The sequence below is a fragment of the Mirounga leonina genome, unplaced genomic scaffold (assembly GCF_011800145.1).
Source record: "Mirounga leonina isolate KUSES-001 unplaced genomic scaffold, KU_Mleo_1.0 Mir_129, whole genome shotgun sequence".
Lineage (NCBI taxonomy): Eukaryota > Metazoa > Chordata > Mammalia > Carnivora > Phocidae > Mirounga > Mirounga leonina.
The window spans coordinates 37,287,553-37,305,090 of NW_023270323.1; the positions used below are offsets into that span (position 1 = coordinate 37,287,553).

The 17,538-nt window shown below is 39.0% G+C and overlaps 1 protein-coding gene across 2 annotated transcripts in view; it reads right to left on the minus strand.

Moving 5' to 3' along the window:
- Positions 1 to 17,319, minus strand: part of EXOC1 (exocyst complex component 1) — a 68,204-nt gene extending 50,885 nt beyond the window's left edge. For both annotated transcript variants that reach the window (XM_035004938.1, XM_035004939.1), the window contains exons 1-3: positions 17,191 to 17,319; positions 12,856 to 12,989; positions 7,405 to 7,535 (exon numbers count right to left, since the gene is read on the minus strand). In XM_035004938.1, the coding sequence (XP_034860829.1) occupies positions 7,405 to 7,535; positions 12,856 to 12,979 (255 nt within the window). In that variant the 5' untranslated portion in view covers positions 12,980 to 12,989; positions 17,191 to 17,319. The remainder of the gene's footprint in view (positions 1 to 7,404; positions 7,536 to 12,855; positions 12,990 to 17,190) is intronic.
- Positions 17,320 to 17,538: the final 219 nt, after the last annotated feature.

Sequence of the window (17,538 nt, forward strand, 5' to 3'; positions counted from 1 at the left end):
CAGATCTCTTCTGATTTGTTTAGTGTATATTTTTCTGGGGTCGTTGTTACCCTGTTAGCATTTTGTTCTCTCATTCATCTATTCTCCTCTGGATAAAATGACAAGACGAGGGGCGCCTGGGTGGCTCAGTCGTTAAGTGGCTGCCTTCGGCTCAGGTCATGATCCCAGGGTCCTGGGATCGAGCCCCGCATTGGGCTCCCTGCTAGGTGGAGAGCCTGCTTCTCCTTCTCCCTCTGTCTGCTGCTCTGCCTACTTGTGCTCTCTCTCTCTCTGTGTTAAACAAATAAAAAAAAATCTTTAAAATGACAAGATGGAAAAAATCACCTCAAAAAAAAGAACAAGAGGCAGTACTGACTGCCAGGGACCTAATCAATACGGACCTTAGTAAGATGTCGGAACTAGAGTTCAGAATGACAATTATAAAGATACCAGCTGGGCTTAAAAAAAGCATGGAAGTTACTAGAGAAACCCTTTCTGGAGAAATAAAAGAACTAAAATCTAACCAAGTCGAAATCAAAAAGGCTATTAATGAGGTGCAATAAAAAATGGAGGCTCTAACTGCTAGGATAAATGAGGCAGAAGAGAGAATTAGTTATATATAAGACCAAATGATGGAGAATAAAGAAGCTGAGAAAAAGAGAGATAAACAACTAATGGATCATGAGGGCAGAATTTGAGAGAGAAGTGATACCATAAGACGAAACAATATTAGAATAATTGGGATCCCAGAAGAAGAAGAAAGAGAGAGAGGGGCAGAAGGGTATATTGGAGCAAATTATAGCAGAGAACTTCCCTAATTTGGGGAAGGAAACAGAAATCAAAATCCAGGAGGCACAAAGAACCCCCCTCAAAATCAATAAAAAGAGGTGAACACCCTGACATTTAACAGTAAAACTTACAAGTCTCAGAGACAAAGAGAAAATCCTAAAAGCAGCTTGGGACAAGATGTCTGTAACCTACAATGGTAGAAACATTAGATTGGCAACAGACCTATCCACAGAGACCTGGCAGGCTAGAAAGGACTGGCATGATATATTCAGAGCACTAAATGAGAAAAATATGCAGCTAAGAATACTATATCCAGCCAGGCTGTCACTGAAAATAGAAGGAGAGATAAAAAGCTTCCAGGACAAACAAAAACTAAAGGAATTTGCAAACACAAAACCAGCCCTACAGGAAATATTGAAAGGGGTCCTCTAAGCAAAGAGAGAGCCTAAAAGTAACATAGACCAGAAAGAACACAGACAATAGACAGAACAGTCACATCACAAGCAATACAATGGCACTAAATTAATATCTTTCAATAGTTACCCTGAATGTAAATGGGCTAAATGCCCCAATCAAAAGTGACAGGGGATCAGATTGGATAAAAAAACAAGATCCATTGATATGCTGTCTGCAAGAGACTCATTTTAGACCCAAAGACACCTCCAGATTGAAAGTGAGGGGGTGGAAAACCATTTACCATGCTAATGGACATCAAAAGAAAGCTGGGGTGGCAATCCTTTTATCAGACAAATTAGATTTTAAACCAAACACTATAACAAGAGATAAGGAAGGACACAATATCCTACTTAAAGGGTCTATCCAACAAGAAGATCTAACAATTGTAAATATCTATTCCCCTAACATGGGATCAGCCAATTATATAAGCCAATTAATAACAATATCAAAGAAACGCATCGATAACAATACAATAATAGTAGGGGACTTGGGGCGCCTGGGTGGCTCAGTTGTTAAGCATCTGCCTTCGGCTCAGGTCATGATCCCAGGGTCCTGGGATCGAGCCCCTCATCAGGCTCCCTGCTCTGTGGGAAGCCTGCCTCTCTCTCTCCCACTCCCCCTGCTTGGTTCCCTCTCTTGCTGTGTCTCTCTCTGTCAAATAAATAAAATCTTTAAAAATAAATAAATAAAATTAAAAAAAAAGAGAAAAAAATAATAGTAGGGGACTTTAACACCCCCCTCACTGAAATGGACAGATCATCTAAGCAAAAGATGAACAAGGAAATACAGACTTTAAATGACACACTGGACCAAATAGAGAAGAATACACATTCTTCTCTAGTCCCATGGAACATACTCCAGAATAGATCACATCCTAGTCACAAATCAGGTCTCAACCGGTACCAAAAGCCTGGGATCATTCCCTGCATATTTTCGGACCACAATGCTTTGAAACTAGAGCTCAGTCACAAGAGGAAAGTCGATAAGAGCTCAAATACATGGAGGCTAAAGAGCATCCTACAAAAGAATGAATGGGTCAACCAGGAAATTAAAGAAGAATTAAAAAAATTCATGGAAACCAATGAAAATGACAATACAACTGTTCAAAATCTTTGGGATGCAGCAAAGGTGGTCCTGAGAGGAAAGTATATAACAATACAAGCCTTTCTCAAGAAACAAGAAAGGTCTCAAATAACAACCTAACCCTACACCTAAAGGAGCTCGAGAAAGAACAGCAAATAAAGCCTAAACCCAGCAGGAGAAGAGAAATAGTAAAGATCAGAGCAGAAATCAATGAAATAGAAACCAAAAGAACAGTAGAACAGATCAACAAAACTAGGAGCTGGTTCTTTGAAAGAATTCATAAGACTGATAAACCCCTGGCCAGACTTATCAAAAAGAAAAGAGAAAGGACCCAAATAAATAAAATCATGAATGAAAGGAGAGATCACAACCACCACCAAAGAAATACAAACAATTATAAGAACATATTATGAGAAACTATATGCCAGCAAATTAGATAATCTGGAAGAAATGCATGCATTCCTAGAGACGTATAAACTACCAAAACTGAACCAGGAAGAAATAGAAAACCTGAACAGACCCATAACCACTAAGAAAATTGAAGCAGTAATCAAAAATCTCCCAACGAACAAGAGCCCAGGGCCAGATGGCTTCCCAAGGGAATTTTACCAAGCGTTTAAAGACTTAATACCTATTCTTCTGAGCTGTTTCAAAGAATAGAATTGGAAGGAAAACTTCCAAACTCATTTAATGAGGCCAGCATTACTTTGATCCCCAAACCAGAAAAACACCCCATCAAAAAGGAGAACTACAGACCAATATCCCTAACGAACATGGATGCAAAAATTCTCACCAAAATACTAGCCAATAGGATCCAACAGTACATTAAAATAATTATTCACCATAACCAAGTGGGATTTATTCCTGGGCTGCAAGATTGGTTCAACATCCACAAATCAATCAATGTGATACAATACATTAATGAAAGAAAGAACAAGAACCATATGATCCTCTCAATAGATGCAGAAATAGCATTTGACAAAGTACAGCATCCTTTCTTGATTAAAACTCTTCAGAGTGTAGGGACAGAGGGTACATACCTCAATATCATAAAAGCCATCTATGAAAAGCTCACAGCGAATATCATCCTCAGTGGGGAAACATAGAGAGCTTTTCCCCTAAGGTCAGGAACACGGCAGGGATGTCCACTATCACCACTGCTATTCAACATAGTACTAGAAGTCCTAGCCACAGCAATCAGACAACAAAAAGAAATAAAAGGCATCCGAATCGGCAAAGAAGTGAAACTCTCACACTTTGCAGATGATATGATACTTCATGTGGAAAACCCAAAAGACTCCACCCCAAAACTGCTAGAACTCATACAGGAATTCAGTAAAGTGGCAGGATAGAAAATCAATGCACAGGAATTAGTTGCATTTATATACACCAACAAGGCAGAAAGAAGAGAAATTAAGGAGTCAATCCCATTTACAATTGCACCCAAAACCAAAAGATACTTAGGAATAAATCTAACCAAAGAGGCAAAGGATCTGTACTCAGAAAACTATAGAATACTCATGAAAGAAATTGAGGAAGACACAATGAAATGGAAAAAGGTTCCATGCTCATGGATTGGAAGAACAAATATTGTGAAGATGTCAGTGCTACCTAGAGCAATCTACACATTTAATATAATCCCCATCAAAATACCATCAACTATTTTCAAAGAAATGGAACAAATAATCCTAAAATTTGTATGGAACCAAAAAAGACCCTGCATAGCCAGAGGAATGTTGAAAAAGAAAAGCAAAGCTGGTGGCATCACAATTCCGAACTTCAAGATCTATTACAAAGTTGCAATCATCAAGACAGTATGGTACTGGCACAAAAATAGACACACAGATCAATGGAACAGAATAGAGAGCCCAGAAATGGACCCTCAACTCTATGGTCAAGTAATCTTCGACAAAGCAGGAAAGAATGTCCAATGGAAAAAAGTCTTCAAGAAATGGTGTTGGGAAAATTAGACAGCCACATGCAGAAGAATGAAACTGGACCATTTCCTTACACCACACACAAAAATAGACTCAAAATGGTTGAAAGGCCTAAATGTGAGACAGGAGTCCATCAAAATCTTATAGAAGAACACAGGCAGCAACCTCTTCAACCTCAGCTGTAGCAACTTCTTCCTAGAAACATCGCCAAAGGCAAAGGAAGCAAGGGCAAAAATGACCTATTGGGACTTCATCAAGATAAAAAGCTTTTGCACAGCAAAAGAAACAGTCTACAAAACCAAAAGACAACCGACAGAATGGGAGAAGATATTTGTAAATGACATATCAGATAAAGGGCTAGTATCCAAAATCTATAAAGAACTTATCAAATTCAGCACCCAAAGAACAAATGATCCAATCAAGAAATGGGCAGAAGATATGAAGACACATTTTTCCAAAGAAGATATCCAAATGGCCAACAGACACATGAAAAAGTGCTCAACATTGCTCAGCATCAGGGAAATCCAAATCAAAACCTCAATGAGATACCACCTCACACCAGTCAGAATGGCTAAAATTAACAAGTCAGGAAACAACAGATGTTAGTGCGGATGCAGAGAAAGGGGAACCCTCCTACACTGGTGGTGGGAATGCAAGCTGGTGCAGCCACTCTGGAAAACAGTATGGAGGTTCTTCAAAAAGTTGAAAATAGAGCTACCATACAATCCAGCAATTGCACTACTGGGTATTTACCCCAAAGATACAAATGTAGGGATCCGAAGGGGTACGTGCACCCCGATGTTTACAGCAGCAATGTCCACAATAGCCAAACTGTGGAAAGAGCCAAGATGTTCATCAACAGATGAAATCAATAAAGAAGAGGTGGTATATATATACAATGGAATATTATGCAGCAATCAAAAGGAATGAGATCTTGCCATTTGGAACGACGTGGATAGAACTGGAAGGTGTTATGCTGAGCGAAGTAAGTCAATCAGAGAAAGACATGTATCATATGACCTCACTGATATGAGGAATTCTTTTTTTTTTTTTTAAAGATTTTATTTATTTATTTGACAGAGAGATAGAGAGAGAGCACAAATAGGCAAAGAAGCAGGCAGATGGAGAGGGAGAAGCAGGCTCCCTGCAGAGCAGGGAGCCCAATGCGGGACTATGAGGAACTCTTAATCTCAGGAAACAAACGAGGGTTGCTAGAGTGGTGGCGGGTGGGAGGGATGGGGTGGCTGGGTGATAGACATTGGGGAGGGTATGTGCTATGGTGAGTGCTGTGAATTGTGGAAGACTGATGAATCATAGACCTGTACCTCTCAAACAAATAATACAATATATGTTAAAAAAAAAAAAAAAGATAGTAGGAAGGGAAAAATGAAGGGGGGAAATCGGACGGGGAGACGAACCATGAGAGACTATGGACTCTGAGAAACAAACTGAGGGTTCTAGAGGGGAGGGGGCTGGGGGGATGGGTTAGCCTGGGATGGGTATTAAAGAGGGCACGTACTGAATGGAGCACTGGGTGTTATACACAAACAATGAATCATGGAACACTACATCAAAAACTAATGATGTAATGAATGGTGATTAACATAATAAAATAAAATTAAAAAACAAAACAAAACAAAAAAACCAAAACAGAAACCTACCAAGAAAGTCTCTACTCTTGATCTTTTCCCATGGTAACAGAATTTATTAAATAATTTATTAAAGTGTTTTGGGTGCCCCTTAGGGATAAAGCAGCAGTGGCCCAGTGTGACTAAAATACTTAAAGGGGCGCCTGGGTGTCTCAGTCCTTAAGCGTCTGCGTTCGGCTCAGGTCATGAAACCAGAGTCCTGGGATTGAGCCGGGTTCCCTGCTCAGCGGGGAGCCTGCTTCTCTCTCTCCCACTCCCCCTGCTTGTGTTCCCTCTCTTGCTGTGTCTTTCTCTGTCAAATAAATAAATAAATAAATAAATAAATAAATAAATAAATAAATAAATAAAATCTTAAAAAAAATAAAGGCATTTGCCACATTTGTTAGAAATCTGAATTCTGAATTGCATATTCTAGACAAGCAAAGCTCTCCTAAAGTTGTTTTTGCTTCATTTAAAAAATATTTTACACTCTAGCCAACTGCCTGTCAATTTGTCTAGCCTTTAGTTCCCCAGAGTCTGTACCAGGTAAAACGGTAAAGTCAGACTTTTATTTTATTGGATTGCTCCTCAAAGGTAGCTTCTATTTCTTTGTGCCTTTTAAGTAAATGTGTGAGACTTCAAGGGTTAAGTCAAAGGGCACCTGCAGTTACATTAATGTAAGCCTTGCTATCAGCCCCATCACAAGTGGGTGTGATGCAAAACATTCCTGCGGAAGGAAGATGCAGGGCAGGGTTAGAGAGGCTGAAGGGAAGGAGGACTGAATTTCACCAGAGGAGCTCTACTTAATTTTTTTGAAAAAAGGGTATTGCTGTGAAAAGCCTTGACTTGTCAGAAATAAATGTGGTCCTTTAACATGATTATTACATTATTCAATTTTCTTAAAGTTTGAGTGTGGCTTCAGTGAAAAGTATAGTATTTACATTCTTATATCTTATTCTTTAAGTTCCTGAAAATAAGGTGTGTAACTCACCACCACTTCCTTTACTTGAGCCACAAATACGAAACCATGGCCTCAAAAGTCTAGCCTGGTTGCCTCAGCTGATGTTGCTACATTAATTCATGAAGATGAACTAAGGAAGACTCACTTTGGTTATAGTGTTACACATGATGTTGAACTAGGTTTTACCAAAACAATGAAGGCTTTTAAAAAACTACTCACAACACTTTAAAATGTGTACTAATACATGGATTTTATACTAAATATACCTAACCTAAATACCAAAATAAATAGTTATTTTGCTCCTGTGTACATAATTTGTGCACAAACATTAACTAAAGCTCAAAAAAAGCAAAAACAATGAAACAACATGCATACAGACTTATTTAGTAGCTTGAGACTGAAGAGTGGGAGAATGGAAGGTTTAATAATACACTTTAGACTAATTCTTGGTGAGTTGGTAGAGGAGAGGGTTACAAAACAAGAAGTTTAGATCATCTTAGAAGCCATACTACTACATTAGAAAATGAAAGACGCTTTCTGAACATAGGTCAAAGAACTAAGAAAAACATACTTTAATAGCATCCTTGGCATCTACCACAGCAAGGTCTCGAAGGGCCCAAGCAATCTGCCTTTTGTAGAAATCTCCTTTATCAGATTTCTTGACTTTGACCATCTTCACCTGCACAGGGCGTTCAGTTGTCACTGTTGAGTAAAACACACTTTCATCAGAAATACTCACTTATTTTTCATCCATTCATCCACTCATTGCAAATACAGCTGTCAGGTGCATGTACATGACACTAAAACAGGAGTAGTATTTCCTAATATCTGCCATGACTGAGGAATGCTCAGAGCATCAAAGGGAACATCTAAGTCAGATAACAGGGTCAGAGGCAGGTTCCTTGTGAAGTAAAGCTGCAGACCAGTTTTGAAAGAATAGTATGAGCTCTAAAGAATGACTGATATATGTGAAGCCAAAGGGGCTTGAAAGAGCCTAACACCATTTCAGAACCACGCTAAGTGGTTCAGTATGGATTGTTCGTGCAATAGAGTGGATGGAAATGAAGTTACAAAAAAAGATGAAAGTTCAGATCACAAAGGGCCTTTGGGGTTGTGGAGGTGCTCTTAGAGGATTTTAATTAGGGAAATGACATGCTCTAATTTGTTTCTAAAAATCACTGTCAGCAGAATAGTGGATGGATTGAACACCAGTACATTTAAAAATTTAGATGAAGTGGTTGAATCTCTAAAAAATGTAACTTACCAAAACTGACTTAAGAACAGAAAATACAGAAAATTCTATAAGCATTAAAGAAATTGCATTAGTAAGTGAAAAATCTCTTCCCCAAAACCTAGTCCAACACAGTTTTACTGGTATCTTTTGCCAAGTTTTCAAGGAAACATCCCAAACATAAAAAACTATTCCACTGTACAGAAAACAAGGGAACACTCCCAACTTACTTTATTGCTTTGGTTGTAAGGACAAAGATAGTGTACAAAAGAAAATTATAGGACCATGCCATTAATGAACATGGGTGAAAAATCTTATAACTACAAATATACAAATAACTACAAACAAATACGGCAATGGCAAGCTTAATCCAAGGCCATATACAAAAGATAGTATTTCATTTCACCAATTCTGAGATGTACATTTTTTCCCCACATTTTAACATCTCTGAAATCAGAATATGTCCTAACAATTGATGCAATATCATAGCATTTTTTTAAGTGGTACATAAAATAATATACTGTATAATTGATGGCATATGGTACATCATGATTGAGTTAGGTTATCCCAAGAACTCAATTTATCATTTGAAAAGCCAAGTACAATTACTCACCACACTAATAAATTAAGGAAGTATATGATAATCTCAGTGATTTGAAAAAGCATTTGATAAATGACATATCAGATAAAGGGCTAGTATCCAAAATCTATAAAGAACTTATCAAACTCAACACCCAAAGAACAAATGATCCAATCAAGAAATGGGCAGAAGATATGAAGACACATTTTTCCAAAGAAGACATCCAAATGGCCAACAGACACATGAAAAAGTGCTCAACATCGCTCGGCATCAGGGAAATCCAAATCAAAACCTCAATGAGATACCACCTCACACCAGTCAGAATGGCTAAAATTAACAAGTCAGGAAACGACAGATGTTGGCGGGGATGCGGAGAAAGGGGAACCCTCCTACACTGGTGGTGGGAATGCAAGCTGGTGCAGCCACTCTGGAAAACAGTATGGAGGTTCTTCAAAAAGTTGAAAATAGAGCTACCCTACAATCCAGCAATTGCACTACTGGGTATTTACCCCAAAGATACAAATGTAGGGATCCGAAGGGGTACGTGCACCCCGATGTTTATAGCAGCAATGTCCACAATAGCCAAACTGTGGAAAGAGCCAAGATGTCCATCAACAGATGAATGGATAAAGAAGATGTGGTATATATACACAATGGAATATTATGCAGCCATCAAAAGGAATGAGATCTTGCCATTTGCAATGACGTGGATGGAACTGGAGGGTGTTATGCTGAGCGAAATAAGTCAATCAGAGAAAGACATGTATCATATGACCTCACTGATCTGAGGAATTCTTAATCTCAGGAAACAAACTGAGGGTTGCTGGAGTGGTGGCGGGTGGGAGGGATGGGGTGGCTGGGTGATAGACATTGGGGAGGGTATGTGCTATGGTGAGCACTGTGAATTGTGGAAGACTGCTGAATCACAGATCTGTACCTCTGAAACAAATAATACAATATACGTTAAAAAAAAAGAAGATAGCAGGAGAAGAATGAAGGGGGGAAATGGGAGGGGGAGACGAACCATGAGAGACAATGGACTCTGAAAAACTGAGCGTTCTGGGGGGGGGGGCGTGGGAGGATGGGTTAGCCTGGTGATGGGTATTAAAGACGGCACGTTCTGCGTGGAGCACTGGGTGTTATATGCAAACAATGAATCATGGAACATTACATCAAAAACTAATGATGTGGGGCGCCTGGGTGGCTCAGTCGTTAAGCGTCTGCTTTTGGCTCAGGTCATGATCCCAGGGTTCTGGAATCGAGCCCTGCATCAGGCTCCCTGCTCAGTGGGAAGCCTGCTTCTCCCTCTCCCACTCCCCCTGCTTGTGTTCCCTCACTCACTGTCTCTCTCTCTGTCAAATAAATAAATGAAATCTTTAAAAAAAACCCAAAAACTAATGATGTAATGTATGGTGATTAACATAATAAAAGATTTTTTTAAAAAAAGAAAAAGCATTTGATAAAATTGAACATCCAGTGATAAAAAACCAAAAAGAAAAAAAAGTAAAAAATCAGGAACAGGGCGCCTGGGTGGCTCAGTCGTTAAGCGTCTGCCTTTGGCTCAGGTCATGATCCCAGACTCCCTGGGATGGAGTCCCACATCGGGCTCCCTGCTCGTCAGGAAGCCTGCTTCTCCCTCTCCCACTCCCCCTGCTTGTGCTCTCTCTCTCTGACAAATAAATAAATAAATCTTTAAAAAATTAAAGTCTTAAAGATGTATTAGTGCTAATAAGTTATTATTTATGATAGTATCAAAAATCTAGGAATAAATACAACATATGGGCAAAACCTTTAAAACTATATAACTTATTGAAAGCCTTTAAAACTGTAAAACTTATTGAAAGGCATTAAAGAAGACCTAGGTAAATGGAGAACTACACCATTTCCATGGACAAGAAGACTCATAAAAATGCAAGTTCTTTTTGAACTGAACTACATATTCAAAACAATTCCAATTAAAATCCCAACAAAATCTGGCACTTGCCAAGTGGATTCTAAAATTTAGGTAGAAGAATAAAGAACCAAAACAAGACAAAATAAAAACCAGATATAGGAGAGACCAGAAATAGGTACATTCACATTCATCACTACAAACATGGAAACAGGTAAATTAAATACTAGAATGTGAATGACAAAATTATAAAACTTTTAGAACATAGTATAGGAGAATACTTCTGTTACTCCAGGAAAGTACATCTTTTTTTTTTTTTTTTTTTAAGTAGGCTCCACACCCAGCATCAAGCCCAATGTGGGGCTTGAACTCATAACCCTGAGATCAAGACCTGAGCTGAGATCAAGAGTTGAACGCTCAACCAACCAAGAGGCACCCTTCTAGGAAAGTATATCTTAAATAAGATAAAAAAGTGGAAGCCATAAAGGATCAGATTGATTAATGTGATTTCATTAGAATTATAAATTTCATTAAAAAGTATCAAAAGCTGGGGTGCCTGGGTGACTTAATCATTAAGCATCTGCCTTCACCTCAGGTCATGATCCCGGGGTCCTGGGATTGAGCCCCATATCAGGCTCCCTGCTCAGCAGGAAACCTGCTTCTCCCTCTCCCATTCCCCCTGCTTATGTTCCCTCTCTCGTTGTGTCTCTCTCTGTCAGATAAATAAATAAAATCTTTAAAAAAAAAAGTATCAAAAAGCTAATACACAAGCCACAAACTGGGATGCATATAACCAACACAGGATTAGTAAATATACAGAATTTGTACAAATCAGTAAAAGGACAACCAACACAACAGAGAAATGAGCAAAAGGTTTTAAGGCAAATTTCTAAGACAAGGAAACTAAATGGCCAATAAATTCATGAAAAGATGCTTAATTTCATCATTAATAGGGAAGTGAATTTTTTTTTTTTTTTTAAGATTTTATTTATTTATTTGACAGAGAGAGAGATAGCGAGAGCAGGAACACAAGCAGGGGGAATGGGAGAGAGAGAAGCAGGCTTCCTGCCGAGCAGGGAGCCTGATGTGGGACTCGATCCCAGGACACTGGGATCATGACCTGAGCCGAAGGCAGACACTTAACAACTGAGCCACCCAGGCGCCCATAGAGAAGTGAAATTTAAAACCACATAGAGATACTATTTTATGTACTATTTCCACCAGGTTGGAATCAATTAAGTCTGCCAAAACCAAGTGTCAAAACCAAGTTTTAAGTAGGATGTAGAGAAAGAACTCCAGAGAAAGAACTCCAAACAACACTGCTTGTGGAATTGAAAACCAGTGTAACTACTTTTGAAAATAATTTGGTATTAGAGTAGTGTTGAGCATTTACATGCCTATGACTCAGCAATTTTACATTTAGTATCTACCCTAGAAAATTCTTGCCTGTATACACGAGGACACAAGGACAAACATGTTCACAGAAGTGCTGTCTGAACATTAAAACTGGAAAACAAACCTAATGTTCATCACTGGTAGGATGCTTAAGTAAACTGGTACTCTCATAGAGTAGAAAACTCCACAGGAGTGAAAACGAAAGAATTACAGTTATATGAAAAAAGAGAAAACTCATGAACATGAACATAATGTTGAGTGGAAAAAGTCACAAAAGGATATATGCACTATGATTCAATTCGTGTAAATTTCAAAGACATGCAAAACTAAATAATATGTTATTTGAGATTACAAACATATATAGTAAAATGATAAAAGCAAGGAAAGACTGAACCAAAATTCAGGATACTAATTACCTCTTAATGAGTGAGGGAAGGGAATGGGATTAGGGAACGATACACAGGACACTTCAAAGGTAATGGTAATATTCTTACACTGGGTGATAAGCATGTGAGTGTTCCCTGTATGGTTAGTCTTTGAACCTTATATATACTATAGATTCCATTTTATCTACTCAATATATAATTAAAGACAACTTTAAAAATGAATTTGTTGGCCCAAGAGTTTTTCCAATTATAAAGACAATGAGAATATATATAAAGATTTTATTTACTTATTTTGTCAGAGAGAGAGAGAGCACAAGCAGGGGGAGTGACAGGCAGAGGGAGAAGCAGGCTCCCTGCTGAGCAAGGAGCCTGATGTGGGACCTGGTCCCACGACCTAAGCAGAAGGCAGATGCTTAACTGACTGAGCTACCCAGGCATCCCGAGACAATGAGAATATTAAAAACAAGGGGGAAAAGTCCCCTGGGGAATAAAACAATAAAAGAATGCCAAACAAGAGCTTTTTCTTACTAAATACCCACCTGTGGCACACAAAAAACAGTTCTTTTTCTTTTTTCCTGCTTTGCAAACGTTGACAATACTCAGCAGGCGTTCATCATTTGGTGTAAAAATGTCTCTTTGTAATGCATGCTTGATTGCTGTCATTCTTAATCAGCTGAAAAAAATGGAGAGTATAGATATTAAGCTCATTCTCAAAATCATTCTATCTCATATTGTTTCATTTATGATTTTAAAAATTATCTTATTTATGGCTAATAAGCATAGGAAGAATGACTTCATATATCAACACATCAACTTCATGAAAATAAAAAGTCATATGATTGGAAAAGAAATTAGAGAACGAACGTTATCAAACTCTAAAATCTCTGGAAGTGCTTACCAAATATTATGATATGAAAAAAAATAAAAACCCATGCTCAATCTTTAAATATAAATTTCCTATATAAGGAGCTCTTACAACTCAACAATAAAAAAACAAATAACACAATTAAAAACTGAGCAAAGGATTTGAATAGACATTTCTCCAAAGAAAATATACAAATGGCCAATAAGCACACGAAAAGATGCTCAACATCATTAACCACTAGGGAAATGCAAACCAAAACCAAATGTGCTAACTATCACTTTACACTCACTAGAATGACTAACATTAAAAAGACAAGTGTTGGTAAAGATGTGGAGAAAAAGAACTCTTTCATACATGGTTGGTGATTGTAAAATGGTGCAGCTACTTTGGAAAAACAGTTTGACAGTTCCTCAAAAACTTAAATATGAAATTACCATATGACCCACCAATTCCATTCCTAGATACATACTCAAGAGAACTCAAAATATATGTCCACACAAAAACTTGTACATAAATGTTCATAGCAGCATTATTGACGATAGCCAAAAAAACAGAAACAACTCAAATATCCACCAATTAATGAACTGATACAACAAAACGAAGTACATCTATACTGTGGAGTATTATTTGGCCATAAAAAAGGAACGAAGTACTGATATATGCTACAACATTGATGAAACTTGAAAACATTATGCTAAGTGAAAGAAGCCAGTTAAAAGACCACATATGTTATGATTCTGCTTACATGAAATGTCCAGAGTAGACAAATGCATAAAGACAAAATGATTTGTGGCTGCCAGGGGCTAGGGGCAAGAAAGACTGTTAATGGGTATGGGGTTTCTTTTGGGGTGATGAAAATGCCCTTGAATTTGATAGTAGTGATGGTTGTGTAACCTTGTGAATATACTAAAGACTACTGAATTATACACTTGAGAGGGTGAATTTTATAGTATACAAATTATATCTCAATAAAGCTATTATAAAGAGGTTTCCACTTATCTCCTTTTTCTCACTAAATTCAATGTCTTTTTTCAAATACCAACTTAAGTTAAATACTTTTTAAAATCTCTTTTCAACTTTATTTTTAAATATATATATTTGTATGTATGTATATTACTATTTTCCAGTGCAAATGTGTGGTATTTCATACATGTGAACTTGCTTAGGAAATTAACTTCTAACACTCTTTCTATGGGAAAATTAAGAAACTATGAATTTCAAATAAATGACATAGAATAAATTTTTATAATACATTGACACTTTTGGAAACCAGGGATCTCTTATATTTTACTCAATCTGTGAAATTTTGATCTCTGCTCCAAGTCAAAAAATTGCTTTTCTCACAAAAAATCACATCTTCCCACTTCCATTCCTTTTCCACCTCATCTTAGCCTCTAGTCTTCTGACCTCCCCCTCCTTCCTGTTCTCATTATCTATCTGGCTTCTCCAAGCTTAATTTCTTTTCCAACCTAGCCTGGAGGCAGTGTTCACCCACACGCTCCTTCAATTATCTTACTGTTTGTAGACTTGTTCACCATGTTTTATCAATCTCCATGAACTGTATTTTTCCCCACTTCTTATGGGCTACTATATACCACTTAAGAAGGCCATGTATCTATGTTCACTGCATTCATTACAAATAGCTAAATCTGTTCAAAGCTAGACTTCCACTGTTGCTCAGCAACCCTTTAACATTTCCTTTGATGACTCCTCTTCCTATTCCCCATCAGTGTGTTGCAAATCTTATTTATCTTCTTCAATCCCCAACGCTAGTGTCAGCAAATGATGTCACCATCTATGCGGCAGAAGATTTAGAAGCCATGGAGTACAGTCTTTCCCAGTTGCTTTCTTCTCCATCTCTTTACATCTTCACCCATCCTAACATCCTTTCCACCTATTGCAAAATTTTGTGCCCATGTTCCTAATCACTTAGTATGTTCCAGGGCCTAGACACTGATTTAAAAGCTTTACTCCACCCTACGATCAAGCTACACTGGATAATGGCCACTTTACTTCTCTATCTCTGGGCTTTGTTCATGCAATTTCCTTTTCCTGTAATTCTTTTCCTCCTAGGAAATTCCAACTCATTCTTCAGGATCCTGCTAAAATGTCACCTCTTCTGTGAAGTAGTCACACACACACAAAGAATAATTCTTTTACACTTCTCAAACATACCCTCTACTCTGCTAACATAGCACTTACAAACCCTATTTTCTAGTTAGTTGTAGTCTTTCTCCCATTAAAAGTAGCTCTTTGTAGGAAAGGATCATACCTTCTTCATCTTTGTATTCCTAGAACTTGGCAAAGACATAGCAGGCATTTCAAAATTAAGCAAAATGATAGCACCAAATGACATGACAACTATAGTTTCCCTGATTCCCCTTTCCAACTCTCTCATCTGTAAGCAAATGTCTGGGTTCAAAATCAGTCATATTTGATTCTCCTCCTCCATTGTCAACATGAAATCTGCTGCCACATTCTTCTGATTTCCCCTCATCTACATATAATTTACCCTTCCTTTCTGTCCCCACTGCTAACACACTAATCCAGGTTCACATCAACTACATCCATTATTTCAGTATCTAGTTATCTCTTTTCAAGTTTCCACAATCCCCAAACCCTGGATAAACAAATAATATTAAAACATAGCTTTCATCACCACATGCTCCTGCTCAACATTTTCCTAAGTTTCCCAAATACAGATCTTCCAGTCCAAGCCCTCTTCTAGGTGCAGTCTTTGCATCTTTGCTTAGTGCTTTTCCATGCAGGGAGTATCATCTATCCAAACCCTAATTACACTTCATGGTTTATGAGAATTGATTCAATAATGATCTTAATCCAAACTGATCTCTCCTCTCAATTGCTAGAGCACTATTTGTATTTCCCACAAAATCAAGCACTTGCTGTCCAATTGGTTATCATAAGCTTGTAGATCTCAAGAACTTGCTTGAAAGAGAGAGAGAGAGGAAAAGATGCTCCAGCATAGTTCTGTGTTCTTTCTTAGCAGGTACTCAGCAAATACCTCTTGAGATCACCTGAACTGAATAGTAAAAACTGGTCAAATGAGTAATAGTGGCCAACCTTTACCACACAGTCCCTCTTTGGTCGAAAGCAACAATGAGTGTATGGGAAGTGTAAAGCAAGAGAGGACTGGTTATACCTCATAAAGGAGTTAGGCACAATGGAAAGCACTATGTGACCCTTATTCATTCAGCAAATACTGATGCCTACTAAGTGCCATGCACTATACTACATTAGAGATGAATATGACGGGCATGTTCAGGAAGACAAGAACATCGTGCCTCAGTGGCATTTACATTCTAAGGGTTGAGTCTTTAGAGTACTTTTGTTTAAGTCAGTGAATAAATCACTAGAGATCCTCTAAAACTATTTTCCAGGTTTAAGAATCCATGTCTGACCACGTTCCAGAAGTAGTCAGCCACTGTTTTCTGTACTGGTTCTTGTTACCTTAAACTCAGTTGGACCATTACACTGCGTGACAAAGAGCTTGTCATTGTGAGAGTCCGCATGGGTTGGGCCCTATATGCTATCGAGGCAACTCAGCAAGTGGAGCATTGTCAACCACAAGAGAAAACTGTGCACAGAGACAGGGGAATGCGCTTCAGAGATCTAGAAGAAAATGTGGATTTGGACAAAGAAGGCACTGTCACGTCCTCCTCTCCTGGTCCACGCCAAAGAGCAAATGACCAGGGCCATTTTGCACCAATGCAATCTGGTTCTTATGGGTGAAACCGGGAAGGGACGCGTCAGAATTGGTCTCCCAGCCCCTAGAGCAACGAGGAATTGGTGGATGCTCCCAGCGGCCTCTGCGCCTTACCCTGACAGGCGGGGAAAGGAAGGGAGGCCAGGCGGCGGAGAGACAGGTACCCGACCCCGGACGCGGAGCCAGCAGCGGGACTGAAGCGCCGCCTCAGACCTTGGCGCCCGCCTGTCTGCTCATCTGCCCACCGCCGCCGGAACTACTGGGCAGCCACGACCCAAGGCTTACCGCAAGGCCGGACCGAGCCCGGCTGTGCCGAGGCGGGTCCTCCAAGACAGAGACCGGACAAGGCCGGGACGGCCACCGCTACTAGGACGAGCTCAATTGAGCCGTTCAGCCACCACTTCCCATTTCCGGGCACGTGACAAACTCCACGCCGGAAGTCGACCCCGTAGAAAAGGAAGGAGAGGAGGTGATGGGCGTGGCGAAGCGGGCTAGGTCCCGCCTGAGGGGCGTGTCAAGGATAGGCAGGGGCGGGGCCTCCGTCGCTCGGAGACTGACTTGGCATCCGGGAATTTGGTGTTGCATGCTATTACTTTCCTAAGAAGAGTCATTTATTGAGATATTTTCCGCAAT